This window comes from Mangifera indica, chromosome 8 (assembly GCF_011075055.1).
Source record: "Mangifera indica cultivar Alphonso chromosome 8, CATAS_Mindica_2.1, whole genome shotgun sequence".
Classification (NCBI taxonomy): domain Eukaryota; kingdom Viridiplantae; phylum Streptophyta; class Magnoliopsida; order Sapindales; family Anacardiaceae; genus Mangifera; species Mangifera indica.
In genome coordinates, this window is record NC_058144.1 from 11,641,645 (window position 1) to 11,658,187 (window position 16,543).

The 16,543-nt window shown below is 33.5% G+C and overlaps 1 protein-coding gene and 1 pseudogene across 3 annotated transcripts; one reads left to right on the top strand and one right to left on the bottom strand.

Annotated features, from left to right (window-relative positions):
• The first annotated feature begins 77 nt into the window (after positions 1–77).
• On the top strand, positions 78–1,136 carry LOC123223982 (annotated as a pseudogene).
• Positions 1,137–2,461: 1,325 nt separating this feature from the next.
• Positions 2,462–6,536, bottom strand: LOC123222367 (syntaxin-22-like). Of its 3 annotated transcripts, none has more exons than XM_044645089.1 (8): positions 6,197–6,536; positions 5,451–5,544; positions 5,069–5,208; positions 4,690–4,764; positions 3,866–4,023; positions 3,682–3,782; positions 3,346–3,454; positions 2,462–2,748 (listed from the first exon to the last, which is right to left on the bottom strand). In XM_044645089.1, the coding sequence occupies exons 1-7, from the start codon at positions 6,391–6,393 to the stop codon at positions 3,389–3,391; spliced, it is 831 nt and encodes a 276-aa protein (XP_044501024.1). In that variant the 5' UTR covers positions 6,394–6,536; the 3' UTR covers positions 2,462–2,748; positions 3,346–3,388. The 3 variants fall into 3 exon arrangements, 2 of the variants coding, with proteins under 2 accessions (XP_044501024.1, XP_044501023.1); XR_006503617.1 differs by having other exon boundaries at positions 3,326–3,454; XM_044645088.1 differs by lacking the exon at positions 2,462–2,748 and having other exon boundaries at positions 3,086–3,454; positions 6,197–6,535.
• Positions 6,537–16,543: the final 10,007 nt, after the last annotated feature.

Below are 16,543 nucleotides of genomic sequence, written 5' to 3' on the forward strand. Positions count from 1 at the left end.
TTTATATGTTTTGTTATTGTAGTTAAGCAAAAAGCATCTTCTCCATCGCTCTACCTTCCGTTGATTTTTGGGATTGTATGCTGACATTCGTCTCCTGTAATTCCTCACCCGCCTGTTCATTTTGGGATTGTTTCTCTCAATTGATCACATTCATTTCCCTCTTCATTATCTACAGGGTGTTAATGATGACAAATGAAATTAAATTAAATTAAAATAATTTTAAATTAAAAATAAAAGAATATCTAATCATATGTTAATATACCATTATTGTTACCTAACATGACAAGTCTTACTTCAACTTCCCCCCATATGTCAAAATTCTTTCAGGCTTGAAGAAGCTTGCAGTTCATGGCCGCAGCAATGGTGCCACCGCATAAAAAGTCTTAACCAAAAGAGCAGCTATATCTATGCCTTGAAAGTTCTCCATTTTGATCAAAATGCCACCTCCATTTGCCACCAATCTGATCACGAGGTTGAGATTCTCAAACGGGAGGACTCCCTGTGTTTTACACCGTCTAAGGAGAGCTTTGCTTTGTGATGGAACAGATGGAGGGAGGGTAATTAGCCAATGTTCCGCATGTGCGCGAGGCATTGTCAGAAGATGTCACTGTTGGAGTTGCTCATCATGTGCTGAAAGGGTTGGAGTATCTGCATGGAGTGCGGATATAAAGCTATCAAATCTACTGATAAACGGAAAAGGGGAGGTGAAGATTGCGGATACAGAATGGATTCCATCCAATGGAACGTGTGCTTACATGAGTCCTGAAATGGTTGATCCAGAGAGATGGAGTGGAGATGATAATGCTGATAGATTTGCAGGCAATGTTTGGTCACTTGGAGTGGTGCTGTTGGGGTGGTCATCATCCGCTGATTGAGATAGAGGAGAAGCCAGATTGGGTGGTGTTAATCTGTGCAATATGTGGGGGAAGCGGCTGGAGATGCCGGAGAGAGGTCGGATGGAGTTTCGGAGGAGTTGTTTGGAGGAGGATTTGAAGTAAAAAGGGAGTTTAGAGCAGCTTATTGCTCATCCATTTGTGAATAAGATCAGTCCCTGAATGTTGCAAACACACTTTTGCTTTAATTTTGCATGATTAAGCTGCTACATAAATTTGGAATTTTTCTCCATTCCATAAATATCAAACGAATTTTGTTGCATATTCTTTATCATCATACTTCCATCACCATCATAATCAAAAGTGGAATTTCTAGAAATGGGAGGTCATGAAAACAGAGAGCTTGTAACTTTGCACAGCCAGTTTCCTAATTCAAGCGGTATTTTAGATGTATAATAGTACTAATTCAGTTTAATCTTCCCAACTGTTTTTATCGAACCAGACTAACTAGTTGCAGCAAGTTAAAAATTTTAATTTTGTTAAAACCTCTAAATATGCCAACTTTTTGTTTGTGTTAACACAAGTAAAAAGAAGCAAGCTCTGTATGTAGAGCTTGAAGATACTTCACAGGAATCTCACATAATAAAATGTCCCTTTGCTTGAATTTATTAATACCAATTGTTTGTACATGGAGCATTACTGTTACTTAAAATGTAAATTAAATGTGCCAACTTAACCAACATATCACTATACTATAACACAATCAAATTATCTCTTTTAGTTGATAAATTTAGAAACCAAGACTTTGACTGAGTGATCCTCTTTTCTGTAAAAAGCACCTAACAAATCACTTGCATTCTACTCATTCAAAATGAATTTACAGGATGCCATATTGTATAAAAGCTAGGACTGTTGTGCCTACGTAAAGCACAATAATATAGGCTAATCAAGTTACGGTTCTGCAGCTGTATTGAAAAGATTATATCATTGTAGCAGAATCACTGGATACACTACAGAAACAAGATGCTAACTGTTTGGTGAAATCAAATTCATTTTGGTGGAGCCAAGTTTGGACTCTTAGTGGTCTCCAACTGCTTATTGAGAAATCCACCTGAAGTTGAACCCGTTACAACGGAGAAAAGCCAACTCATATAATGTGCTGATAAGCAGAAGATTGAGATACGGTTGCAGTGAAATGCTTTGACTCTAAAAGAGCATCAAAAAGGGGTTCTGCATAATTTTAACTATCATAGAGAAGAATCGCCCCCAAAAGGTAAATTTCAACTTCAAAATGAAATAAAGTTCATGGTATGTGAAGATACCTTTATCCTCTATGTAAGAATCCATGCAGAATATGATGCCATCCAATCAGTTGGAAATTTTTCTTTTTTGGATTTCCTATGTTAATTCTTTTATATCATTCAATTAGTCATTGTTCACTACATAACCCTACATTTTCATCTTTCACTCCCCAATTTATTTCACAAGTTAACTGAGTTTGGAATGGGGGATTACTGTCGAGGCTATAACCTTTATAGCAGAAATCTTGAAGGATGTATTATCCACCAAAGGTGGCTCTACGAATAGAATTCTCAACCTCTTGATTTAAAATGGAAGTCCTTAACCACTCAACCAAAATTATTGCACTTCATTATCCAACCAGCAATATGATGTTTTTATCATGCCCACAACAGTAGCTGTGGTATGAATATCTTCTTTATGCAAAAGCTAATTTACATAAAAGCTATATCTTTGGTACAGTTACATTGCAGTATCACCTTAGTGGCGAATCAATTTTTGTTTTCATTTTATCCTTCTATCAATTATCTCCATAACTGCTTTCCTTGGGATAGTTTGCTCATCTTGCAGCAAAATTATTGTTCATCATAAACTGTATAGAGTTGGTTCCTGAATCCTGAAAAAGTTATTGTACTTCAGAATACTGAGATTAAAAACACATATAGCAATGGCAGTTTGATCTCTAGATTTTTAAATACAGCATTTTATTTCCTTTTGTCACGATATGCATGTTCTCGCATGCAAGCATATTATGTACTAACTCAGTCAAAAATTGCAAGGTAAAAAAATGAAGCGGTGATACACAGATTGAGACTAACCTCCTTTGGAAATGAGGTTAATACGAGAGCAAGGCCCTTCAAACATCCAGTTACTCTATATGGTGCAATTAAAAATTGCAAAATAGCAACCAAATAGTAGTCGAATTCATTGCTTAAATGATTATTGATAAGAAATAAAAACCCAAAAGAATTAAGGATATTTTTATTATTAATAATTTGAAAAATAAAATAAGTAAATACACTACATGACAAGCCTGAATACACCCTTTAGCAACTAACAATAAACAACAGACACCCCAATCCATGCGAGCATATTATGTACTAACTCAGTCAAAAATTGTCACGCTCTCCCCTGTGACAATGTTCTAATGAACGGACAATATCGAAAAAGATTAGTATGAGAGATCAGATTACCCTCTTGTTGCCAACCACACCTTGAATATTCTCTCCACTTTCAGTTTTTAGACAATCTTCTCATCAAGCTGCAAGTACTATGATCAAAATGAGGAGCACAATCCCGAATATTACTAAGAGCAAGCAAGCCTGCAGAAATTTAATAACTTTGTGAATGCACAGATGCCAGATAGTAAGCATAAAAGACAATTGTTTCTTTCATTGGTCAAATTATTTGTCAAGAAACATGTGCATTTCTAAAGACAATTCAAGTGCATCTCAAAAAGAGTGTAATAAGTGCATTCATGATAATTTTACACCCCAACAACATTTTGATGTTGATTAAAACAGGAGAAAGTTAAAAAAAATTAAATTACCAGAGAGGAATTTGATCTTTGGGTCTTTGCGGCCTTCACAAGATGTGATTTTCCCTGTGCAGTTGCTGCATGGGAATTTTCAATATGGGTCCCAATATCATCTGCAAGATGATATGATTACTATTAAACATCATGATCCAGGCTGATAATGGAGTTACTAATAAAAGACATGAAGATGACATACCAATCATGGCTCCTTGCTCATGGACCAGCACAGCAAGATCTTTAAAGATCTCATTCACTTCACCAATTTGCTGCTGAATTTCATGAATTCCTTGCTCTCTCTCCTCAATGACAGCCTCATTGAAGGCAATCTCATTGTCTAACAGTAAAACCTCCTGTCTGCAGCAAGAAATAACAGAAATGTTAAGGTTTTGCTTACCGATGTCTGTTTCTCAAAGAAAACAAGATATAGACATAATTAATTATTCATAGCATAGAATTGTAAGCTCAACTTTGATGAAATGAATGTACAACCACACTTAGACAAAGGTTTTGTGCAATGGAGTCATGATTAAGTTAAGATTTTCAATGTTCAGTTCTTTTGGCAGTAAAATGGAGAAAACGACTTACATCATGCCTGATACATGATACCCTATATATATTCTATTTCAAGCTATCTTGAAAGTATAATTTTAACCCTCATACATGGAAGTGGTAAAACTTCCAATATTAAAATTTTTTCCTAAATAAAATGAAAAAGGTCAACTTCATGCCTAACAAAATATTGTCAAATCCAACTACATAATTCATATCTGACCCAACATCAAAAATAAAAAATAAATGAACAACTTGCTTCAAAGTAGTAAAATATGTGTTCAGAAGTTTTGAATTAATATAGCAAACTCCATCCCTGGTAATGCAGAATCTGAATAACAAAATGTGGAAAGCATAGAATTTTATTTATTTTCTATTTATAACAAAGGAAAACACCACTGGCAAGCAGAAAGAAAGGAAAGTGCCGCTTGAGAAAGGGTATTTACTCATTAATTTGAGAGTGAAACTCACCTTCTAGATTCCACAAGAAGAGCACGCTGTTCTGCACTCTTATCTGAACTTATGTCTAGTTCCTGGGCTGTGTAACTGAATATATAATAGAAAAATTCACAACATGAGGAAAATATGTATAGCAAGAATAAGAATCGAAAGATTAACAAATTGGGAACAAACATATGTAGATCAATTGAAACCACTCAACAACAACAAAGTAGTCAACATACAATTTTTTTTTAAATAAATCAATGAAGAAAGATTTGACAAATGTTTTTTTTTAAATTATATTCACAAGGCAAAAATAATCAATTTGTTTTTCAAGCGATCAATGTGTGCACCAACACATAAAGAGATCTAACCAAACCAAGTACTAAGGGCCTGCAATAGCACATACTTGGAAGGAGGAACTGTCTGTGGAACAGAAGGTGAGTAAGCCGTTTCCCTTTCTGCTGCAAGCCGTTGGGCCTTCTGAAACTCTTTTAAAACAGCTTGGAAATCTTTTGCAAGTTTAGCGTCTGCAATTTTCTTGCTGGCCTGTGATCATAAAAACCAGTAAAGGTTATCTTAAGAAGATTACGGAAAAGAATGTAGCCTTTTAGCACACAGCACTCTCAAAATTGTTGAAGTAAAATTTATTTATAATTTTAAATTTGTATTAGACATGCTCAATGTAAACAATAATAAGTTTTACCAACAGTAGCTCTTTGTGTGTGCAAGAGAAAGACAGAGTTGCACATTTATAACCAATTAACTAGTGCTCAGGAAAGCATACTTACGCTAACTTCAACATGATGATCTGATTCACTGGCTTGTTTTAGTTTAGCTGAAGTATCCTTTACCAGCTGCCCGATATGCAGCCTTGTTTTGTGTCTGTCAATACAAATCAATTTCAGAGTAGGGACCTCAAAGTGCGAAATCATTCAAATAAAAAGTAAAATAAAATATGTTAAGAGAAGTTTGTGATATGGAAGATTTAGCCTAAGAGGAGGATATTCTCGTTTCCAAACTAAAAGTATAAAAAAAAACCATTACAGATTCTGCAGACCACTAATCATAAATAATAGCCATCAATCTTTCTACATGGTATTCTCAGCAAATTCACATAAATAATAGCAGTATCTCGTATTGAATTACTCATAGTTGATACAAGATATTGTATTACCGCATTGTATGATAATTTTTTTATTTAGCACCGTTTTTTTTTTTTTTGGGTTTAATTGCAGTGGCTTCAGCCAAGTCTCCGACAATTCAACAGAGATTTATAACAATTTTGACAATTTCAGGGAACGTCCTAGTAAATTTTGAAACCATATTTTAAGCAAACCTTGAAGGATACCCATTAAATGTTCGTTGATTTTTTGCAGACATAATTATACAAGCAATGGCTCCCAAATAATCAATTCCAATTCTAATCCCGATTATATCCCTAAACAATCAATAACAACTCCAGAAACTAAACCATTTAAGCCCTAATTCCTCATAATTAAACCAAAAAATATTCACATCAGACGGACAGACTCACAGCTTCTCACGGAGCTCCGGCGTGTCCTTGGGGGTCCCAAGCGTATTAACAAGCCGTTGAAAAGTCGAGACGGCGGTGTTGATCTGGAAAATTCCAGAGGCGACGGCCTGCGTGGAGTCTTTCTTTGCAATTCCATTCGCCAGATCTTTCCTCAATGAGCCTGCGGACCGGCCCGCCTCGAGATCCTGAAAGCTCATTCTTCTTGTACCTGGAAACTCAATGCTTGGAAACAGGTAATACCGAAACGCGATGGGAATACAGCAAGACCTAGGCAAGAATTATGGAGAGAGAAAATGGAAGAGAACGCAATGTATATCGGGATTTACTTCTTATTCTTTTTATTTTTGTTGGGCTCATGGGGACATCGTGTAGCCGTTACGGTGATTCAGATCCCGTGCAGTACACGTGGGTACTGGGGATTGGCCCTAAATAAAGGTAACATTACTCTTATAGACATCCGGTTAGGTTCAATTTGGACACGGCCAACAAAATGACCGATATTTAGCTTATAATATTTTTTTGGCCAACAGACTTGTTCCTAAACATGTCAATTGGATTGGATCAAATGAAGAGTCGGTTTAAAGCACAAAAAAAATCTAGACACGATAAACCCGATTTGATACTGTAAAGTGTCAGGCCAGGCTCATGGGTCTATGGGGGTCGGGCCTTTATATTATACCTATGGGGTGGTTCGGCCCCGTCCAATACTGTTTATAAAAAAATAAAAATTTTTATTTTTTTTTCCTTGCTTCTGTTGCTTTGCAGTGCCTGGCAAAAGGCAGAAGAGAAGCAGATTCTGCTTCTCCCAGCATCTGCTTAATTTTTTTAAAAATTTTTTTAATTAATTTATCTTTTTTTTATAAAAACCTATTAAATTTTTTATTTTCACTTTCAATTACAATTATAAATTTCTCAAACTCTCAATCTCTCAAATTTTCAATCTCAATTATTTTATTATATTTTTAATCTCATTTTATTTTAATTTTATCATTACAAAATATTACAAATTGATCCAATGACAAATAAATTCAATGACGACAACTGCTTCCCTTCCTAAGGATCCTTCAAGCGAGAGGAGAAAACCCTAAAATCTGATTCTAATATTTTATAAAGTGTTACATGAGCCATCTTTTCAAGTTTATATGGCCTATTACAGGCCCACATTCGCATGGTGAAAATTATTTTAATAAAATATGCATATTCCATGTTTAGTGTCCGATTAAAAATTTCAATTAAAAAAAATTTTAAAATATTGATTAATTGGGCTAGCCCAACCCGATCAAAACCCATTATTAAATGGTTTAGGCCTCGGGCCTTTATATTTCAATAGGTCGGCCTGGCCCGAAGGCCCATTACTGTTTGAGCCTTGGGCCTAGCTAGAGCCAGCTCGACCCATTGACATCTCTACCTGTTCCCACCCAAGGTTTCATGTAATTTTAAACACCCATCTATGAGTCAATTTCAATTAAAAATTTCAGTTAGGGTTAGAGATAAAATCATTATTAGATAAAAAATTTTATAAAATTAAATTTTTACCACATTTTCCCCCTTAAGGTTTGTAGTTTTGTCCTATTGCTTCTCCTCTGATTATCGAAGCCGTCAAACCTCCATACCGATGCTCCTCTCTCTTTCAGACAATGATGAATTGTCTGAAAGAGAGAGGTGGGTCGACGATTCGTCAACACAAAGATGAAATTTGTTTCTTCTAGGTCAACAATTCATCATCGTTTGCGAGAAAGAGGAGCGTTGGTATGGAGGTGGGCCAGCTCCGATCACTAGAGAAGTAGCAAGAAGGCAAAACTACAAACCCTAGGGGGAAATGTTTATTTTTCAAACTTATATGAGGGGAAAATGATATATTTTTAAACCTATAGGAAAAAATGTGATAAAACTTTAATTTTATAAATTTTTTTATTAAATAACAAATTTATCCCTAATTATACCTGATATTTTTTACAAAAATTAGCTTATATATAAGTGTTTGAGTTTTTGAAAGCGTGAGAGTGAAACTTTAGGATTACATGAAACTTTGGGTGGGAATAAGTCTTTTGGCTTTTTTGAAATTATTTTTATAAAAAATTAATAAGTTTAATTATTAAAATTAGGCCAGAGGACTTATTCTTACTCAAAAAATTAGTGTTTTCTTAAATTTCATCTATTAACTTTAAAAAATCTATACACTCACCTATTTGGTAATTTTTAGAATTAATATCAGGAATAAAATCGTTATTGTAAACAAAAATTCAAAGGGTCCAAGATCATAAAAAAACATTCCCGATTTAGAAATCTAAAATTTTGATAAAGATTGGTAATCCAATGCACTTCTGTCAGAATCCACAACACACTTTACTTAATTTGCTTTCTTATTTTTTGTAAAAATTTCTTATAGATGAAGAGAATATTGGAGGAGAGAGTGTCCTGTGAGTTTAACGTAAGAGAGAGATGGTCCCAATAGAATTTACGCTACTTTTTATTAAGATGGAAAGTGGCAGTTAACTTTAATAACTATCGAAGGCAAAAAAGGTCATTATCACTTATAAGGGCTAATTTTGTATTTTTTTAACCCTGATGGATCGGGTCAACCCATTATGAGTAGACCGAATCCAATATCTTTCACTCACACATGATGGGGTGATTCGAATCACGAAACTCTTCCATAGAAATCTTACAGAACAAAGCAATTCATACTAGCAAATGTATTGTGCGACCTTGCAAGCAACCTGCATTTAGGAGCTATTTTACTATACATTTGTTAGGAATAACATAGTCATTTCAACCCGAAAAATAACAAAGCATTAATCTCGCAGTATCCTAGACTTACTCGGTAACACTAGCGCTCTATAATCTCATTTATTATTGTGTTATATTCTTATGTATCCATAATCAAGTCAAATCTCTCATATAAGTGATATAATCGGCTGGCCAATAAACACACGTAATATATAAGTCTTCCTCTTCTATTCGAAATTCTCAATTTAAACTTAGTTGTTTTTCTAGTCATATCCCATAGATTGAATCATACATGGGCATAGATTTCAACCTAAGATAGCAACATCAAGAGTAAACATCAAATAACAGTAAAAAGTCAAAGGGTACCAACTTGAGATAATCCTCATGAAGTCTCACAAAGTGAAAGAGCAGAGATTTAACCTTCCACTACTTTAAATGGTCATCTTATTTATGCACATATGGTATGAATCATATGCTACAATGTGTATTTTTTCAAAAATGTTATTACTAACATTGTACAGATCTTAGTTCAATCATTGTACTCAGTACCTAACCTGAGTTCTTACTCATCTCTCCAATCTTATAGTTATCACTATATATTAAGAACTCACATATGATATTCACAAATTATTTAGACGTAGGGAATCCAAATAGATCATTTTCAAATTTATCAAGTCATGACCTCATCTTAATTTATTATTAAGGCGATATATCCAATAATTCATTTCTTGAGCAACTCTTATCTTCTAAGTGTGCTCTCTCTCAGTGGTATCAATCTCAAGAAACATGTCTCATCTTTGCACGCTCTTCTCAATGTTAAAGGCAATTGCTTGTGTGAAAAAGTGAATCAAACTTGTGTGACATTATCATCTTATTGAGTTTTAAAAAATAATGTGTATATGAATAACCAATTTTTAATACACTTCAGTCATATCCTTCATGTCAAAATTTAACTTGCGTGACATTATCATCTTATTGATTTTAATACCTAAAATATAATATACTTCACTCATAACCTTCATGTCAAAATTTACGAATAACCAATTTTTAATAATTATCACATACTTCAAATCACTCCCAACTATCAGCACATCATCCATATAAAGAGATAAATTGTAACTTTGTCATCAAGCTTTTTTACATAGACATAGTGGACTTGTTTTAACATCTTAAAATTATAAGACAATATTGTCTTATGGAATTTTAGGTATCATTGTCTTGATGACTGTTTCAAGCCATATATTAATCTTTGGAGCTTGCATATTTTACGCTTTTGGCCTTTTACCACAAAACCTGCAAGCTGATCGATGTAGATTTCTTTATCAAACTCTTCATTGAGAAAAACTGTCTTGACATTCATCTGATGTAATTCTAGATCTAAGTGTGCTACTATAGCTAGAATAACACAGATTGAGGTAAATCTCACAACAGGCGAAAAAGTTTCTTCATAATTTATACATTCTTGGTAGGTATAACTCTTCACTACTAAGTGAGTTTTGTATTTATTTATTGAGTCATCTGCCTTTCATTTAATTTTGAGAATTTATTTATTCCCAATGGGTTTTTCACCTGACGATAAGTCCACCAGACTCCAAACTCAGTTTATTTTCATATAGTTCATGTTTTCCTCTAATGCTTCTTGTCATTTTTCTTTATTGAGAGATGATAAAGCTTCTTTGATATTTTTAAGCTTATCATCTTCAAAATAAGCAATTATGAGAACTTCATTTTTAATTTCAAAATGTTTTTTTGGGATTCAAAGATGTTCGCTCCTCTGTAATTAAGGATTTTCGCTTTCAATATCTAAAATAGGTTAGAACTCAACCTCATTGCTCCCACTATTTGGAACAGGTAAAAATATCATCCTTTGTGACACAATTGATGGTTGTTGAGATGAACCTTCTCCATATTCCTCTTCTGTTTCATACAGATAAAGACTTTTATCAATATCATCCTTCTTAGGAAATTCATCTTCTATGAATGTTGCATCTTTAGATTTTATTTCATTCATTCTTCTATTAGAGTCCTCTCCTGTGAACACATACCCTTTGGAGTGTTTAGAGTATCTTATAAAGATATATTCCTTGCTTCTTAGTCCTAATTTTCTGAATTTATGGAATGTGTCATGGATGTATGCAGCAGACCCTCAAGGTCACATCATATTCAATTCAGGTTTCCTACCTATCCATAACTCATAAGGAGTGAAAGTTACTAACTTAGTGGGCACTCGGTTAAGTATATAAGTCGCAGTCAATAAGACATCTCCCCAATACGAAATTGGAAGATTCAGTTGCGCTATCATAGACCTAACCATTTCTAATAAAATTCAGTTCCTTCTCTCCGCTACACCACTTTATTGCAGAGTTCTGGGAATTGTTAATTGCCTTATAATTCTTTTTCCACTACATAATTCTTTAAATTCAGTAGATAAATATTTATGGCCTTGATCAATTCTCAAGACTTTTATTCTTTTGTCTAACTGATTCTCAATCTCATTTATATAATGTCTAAAGCAATCTATTGCTTCTGACTTATGAGAGATCAAATATACATACCCAAAATATGAATAATCATCTATGAAAGTGATAAAATAGAATGCTTCTTTTCTACCTTTGACATTCATAGGACCACAAATATTTGAGTATACAAGTTGTAGAGGAATTTCAGCTTTAATAGTTTTGCCAAAAGGTTTTATAGTAGTTTTTTCTACTAAGCAATGCTTACAAATAGGTAGATCTAATTTTGTGACAAGTCTTAATAAACCTTCACAGGCTAGTTTGTTTATTCTTTCTTGGCCAATATGTCCTAGTCTAGCATGTTATTTATTTGTATCCACATATAGACTACTAAGAGTTGCAAATAACGAAAAACTAATAGAATTATCATTATTACAAGATAAGGTGTCCAACACCATAAAACCTTCTGATAAAAATCCAAATCCACATTATCATAATAAAGTTTAACTAAGTTCTTAGAGAAAGTAAAACAATATTCTAGTTTTAACAAAACTATTACAGAGACTAAATTTCGTCGAATTTCCAGAGTATATAAGATATCATGTAGGTACAAGATTTGACCACCGCGCAAAACTAATTTGCATATACCTATTCCTTTTATTTCAACTTTGGTATTATTACTTACAGATATCCACCGTATTTCTTTTGATATTCGACGAAATTCCAGGAAAACGTCTCTATCACGAGCTACATGGTCTGTGACTCCTGAGTCTACAATCCACATAGGACGAGATTTAATTAAGAAAATAGTATTGGAAAAATAAATCTCATAATTTGAGACAAGATAAGGTAATACCTTCTTTAGTTTTGTGCATTCACGAGTGAAGTGACCCTTGTTCCCACAGTTATAACATGTCAGTTTTGTTTTATCTCTTTTCGCAGAACGCTTGCCTCTTTTGCGCTTGAATCGTTTATATCAAGTTTGACTTAAATCCTAAATTACTAATTCAAACTTGTTTGACTTTGTTAGAAATGTTGTTGATGATCACAAACATTATTAATAATATTACCAATAGAATGAATAGTTTTTATCAAAGAAAGATTCGAAGTAAGTTAGAGTCGAGCTACCAAATTGAAAAACTAACTTCATTTTAGACAAATCAAGACAAACACTGAGTTTGAGTTGGCTCATCAACATAGATTGGTTCCAATTCAATGACTAATGATTTAATAAGAAAAAAAAAAGTTAAAATTTGCAATGGTTGACAGACATGGAGTTTGCATAAAACATACAAGATTAATAGTCAACTAGTAAACGATTGAATTTAGCTTCTGCATCTCATTCAAACTTCTTATTAAGATTTACCAAACCAAATATATAGACTCTAAAATATTAAATTATTCTAAAATAATCATCAAATTGAGCTAGCTTTAGAATATTCTTTTAATTCAAAGACTCTTTCCTCTTAAGTCACAACCGAATAACTTTTTAGGGTTCCAAACCAACATTCTAAATAGAATGCAACCCCATACTCCCCTCCTCTCACGGCTTTAGGAGAAAAAATAAAATAGAATATCCGTGATTGATTACAAAATATCAATTAATAAGATTTATAATATGTAAAAAATATACAAAAATATAATATCGATTTGGTGTAGTGATATAAAACTTAGGTCGGAAAATTTTACCAAAAATATATATTACTAAGAGATATAACATTAAATTATTTGCTAAACTATTAGCCAAATTATCTCAAATTTGAGAACCAGAATTCTCTATATTATAAGTCAAATAATATAGTTAATTGCTTACAATTCAAGAAATTTTGTGACACCGAAATTTTGTGACACCCACAAATTCTCTCCTATAATCATTCCAAATAGGGATGGCGATGGGGAAGGGTAGGGAGGGGATCACAATCCCCATCCCCATCCATGGCCCGTCCCCGTTACGGGGATGACAAAGAATCCTCGTCCTCTCCTCCTGAATGACATGGATTCCATGTTCTTGTGGAAACAAATCTCTTTTTCGTACTCTCTAAACACAACATAAATATATTAAATAATAAAATTAATTAAAATTAAAACTAACTCATTATTCCAACTATTATATATATTATTTACCTTAATATGCACAATAAAAATATAAATAAATTTGAAAAATATAAATAATCTAAAACTATAAAAATATGTTAGTATTTTTAAATAAATATATTAATATAAAAAGACGAGGATAGAGATGGGGATGGAGACAAGGGCAGGGCGGGGACACATGAATCCTTATCTCTTGCTCGTTTGATTGAGAGGATGTTTTTCATCTCCATCCCTTTTTTAATTTCTATCGATGAATTTTCTTCTTGTTAAGATCGGAGAGAGTCAGAGACCTTAAATTTAAATCGAAATTTTTATCTCTAATCCCAAATACAGGTATATAGAGAACTTCCACTTTTTATTGGATTCTTATAATATTTCCTAGAAAAGTAATATCCTTGTTCGCATTCTCATTCACTTAGTCCATAAGTTTTTCTATCGACAAATGTTACAAAATTTATGTTTTAACTATATATGCCTATAGTTATCAAAATCTTACGATATATAATATATATGTTACAATATGATATAATACAAATGAAAAACAATACATATTATGAAATATATCGAATTACTATGATATAGTGATATGATACATATTACTGATACAAATCGATATACTTTTTAGAAAAAAATAAAATAGTAGAGGTGTATATGATAAATTTTATATTTTTATGATGTGTATGATATTTTCTAAAATAGTAACGTGTCATTTAGATTTTTTTAACTTTTTTATCAATATTTTATTACTTTGTTTTTTTTAATTGTATTATACAATGTGATACGATATTCAATATATAATATAAAAATTTTAGTTTTTGATACACGATATGATACGTAATTTGATTACTATATATATATGACACATAACATTGTATAATATTATATAAATTTAAATGATAAATTGTAAAAATGACATAATAATTATTTGAGGAAATTTTAAGATAAATTCTATATTAACAAATGATTGAATGTCTGATGAGTTTATCATCCTATTAAAAGGAGTTTTGCATTATACATGATACTTGAATAATTGTTTAATAATTTCCTTCATATTTGCAGGTGACTCTTATCTAATCATATACAAATTTTAAAATCTTGAGGACGAAATTCTAAAGTTGTATATGACCGCTGCTACAAATTTTGTCAAATATTTTTAAGAGTATAAATTTATTATAAATATAATTTATTAAAGGCCAAAACACTTATACCCGTCCAAGGTTTAATGCAAGTCCAATTTATATGGGTTAACTTTAAAAAATTTAAATATCTACCTATTTATTAAATTTTATTATTATTATAAAGAGTAAAATTATCATGTAATAAAACTATTCTAAAAAACTATAAATTCGTCACATTCCCCCTCTTAGGTTTAAAAACTAATAATTTTTCTCATTTAAAGTTTGAAAATTGACTATTTTCCCTTAAGATTTGTATTGTCTCTCTTGTTGTTTTTTCGATAACCAAAGCCAACCAACCTCCTCCCTCCCATTTCTTGAACAAGGACGAATCATAACTAATCAATGCATTGACTTGTCTGTGTGGTGCACAAATCTATTAGATCAATTTGTAAGTTGATTGACGTATACATCGATTTAATAAGAGAAATAAAGTCTTCGTTCGATCAATCTGTGCATTGACCGACTCACAAATTGGTCGAACAGATCTGTGCTTCTCACTAATTCATTTGGTGAGCTCATGAATCATCGACCCACCTCCAATTGATCGATGATTCGTCATTGTCTAAGAGAGTGAGGAGTGCTGACAATTGAGGTTGGTTGGTGTCACAGGGCCAATCTTTCCAGCAACGCAAATCTGTAATTAGCGCCTTGTGATGCATCCAAGTTCCCGCGACTTGGTTCAACACTTTACTCACACGCAATTCGGGTTAAGAAGAGCAAGGTTAGTGGGCAAGCAACACAATCCGCACAACAATGATTCGTTAGCAAAACACAATAAGCCACAATGCAACGCAATAAGGAGAACAAGTCAAGGTACGGGCAATCCAATCCCAACCTTTATTAATCTCAATGACAGATTACAAAAGGACAATATACATGTATTACAATAGCACTGGCTTTCTCACGTTTCCACTCTCTCCCCTGTGCATAGGACACCTAGTCCTATTTATAGACACATTCAAATATAGCAGTTACTTAGGAGATAAGGCAGTTACAAGCAGTTGTGTGTTCAAATTCAAACTAGGCAGTTATAAAACCACCCCAGCATATTCTTGTCTAAGTAATTGTGGAATCTTGGACATCTCTAACTGCTCTTTTGTCAGGCTGGCTCCCAGCAATGCTAGCCCTTGCTTGGTCACCCTCATTAGCCCACATTACGTTTGTAGACAAGCAAGCCCACCCAAGCTCCTTGCCTCTGGACCAATGCATTCGTTTGGCCTTCAACATCACTAGCCCACTTTTATGATCTGTCTGCCTTCATTGGGTAGATGGGACGCAGCCCAATCTACTAGTGTACTCCGCTTATTAATCAAGCTCGCAAGTCTGGAGGCCTACAAGGAAGCCCATAAGCACCCACGCAACTCCAACTGCCCAAACGAGTGCCTGCTTTGCGCGCGCCTTGCCAAGGTCCCGCGCGCGTAATCCGTTGCTTGGCGCTCCGTGCCTTGCTTCCAACGCGCACGCACGCCTGTAACTGAAGCTGCGCGCTCTCACATCATCTTTGGCGCCACCCAACACCCATTCTGCATTTCGCGTGTGTGCGCATTACTGAGTGCAACCGCGCGCGCCCATCATGGCCTCATGCATGAGCCCTTATGCAACCTGGTGCGCACACATTCAGCCCATTGCCGCATGTCTGACTCTAGGGGTGTGACAGTTGGCTCCAATCACCGAAGGAGTGGCAAGAGAGAAAATACAAACCCTAAAGGTGAAATAGTTATTTTTTCAAATTTTGAATGAAAAAAATATTAGTTTTTAAACCTAAGAGGGAAAAATATGATGAATTAATAGTTTTTCTAAATATTTGTATTAAATAATAATTTTTTCCTTAATAATAATAAAAAAAATTAATACACAGATAAATATATAAATTTTTAAAAGTTAATAAA

Excerpts from the sequence above, each read along its gene's own strand:
- LOC123222367 (XM_044645089.1), bottom strand. The coding sequence starts at position 6,393 with ATGAGCTTTCAGGATCTCGAGGCGGGCCGGTCCGCAGGCTCATTGAGG. Across the intron at positions 5,545-6,196 it reads CCGGAGCTCCGTGAGAAGCT|ACACAAAACAAGGCTGCATA; the intron begins GTGAGTCTGTCC and ends TTGTATTGACAG. Across the intron at positions 5,209-5,450 it reads ATCATCATGTTGAAGTTAGC|GCCAGCAAGAAAATTGCAGA; the intron begins GTAAGTATGCTT and ends TTATGATCACAG.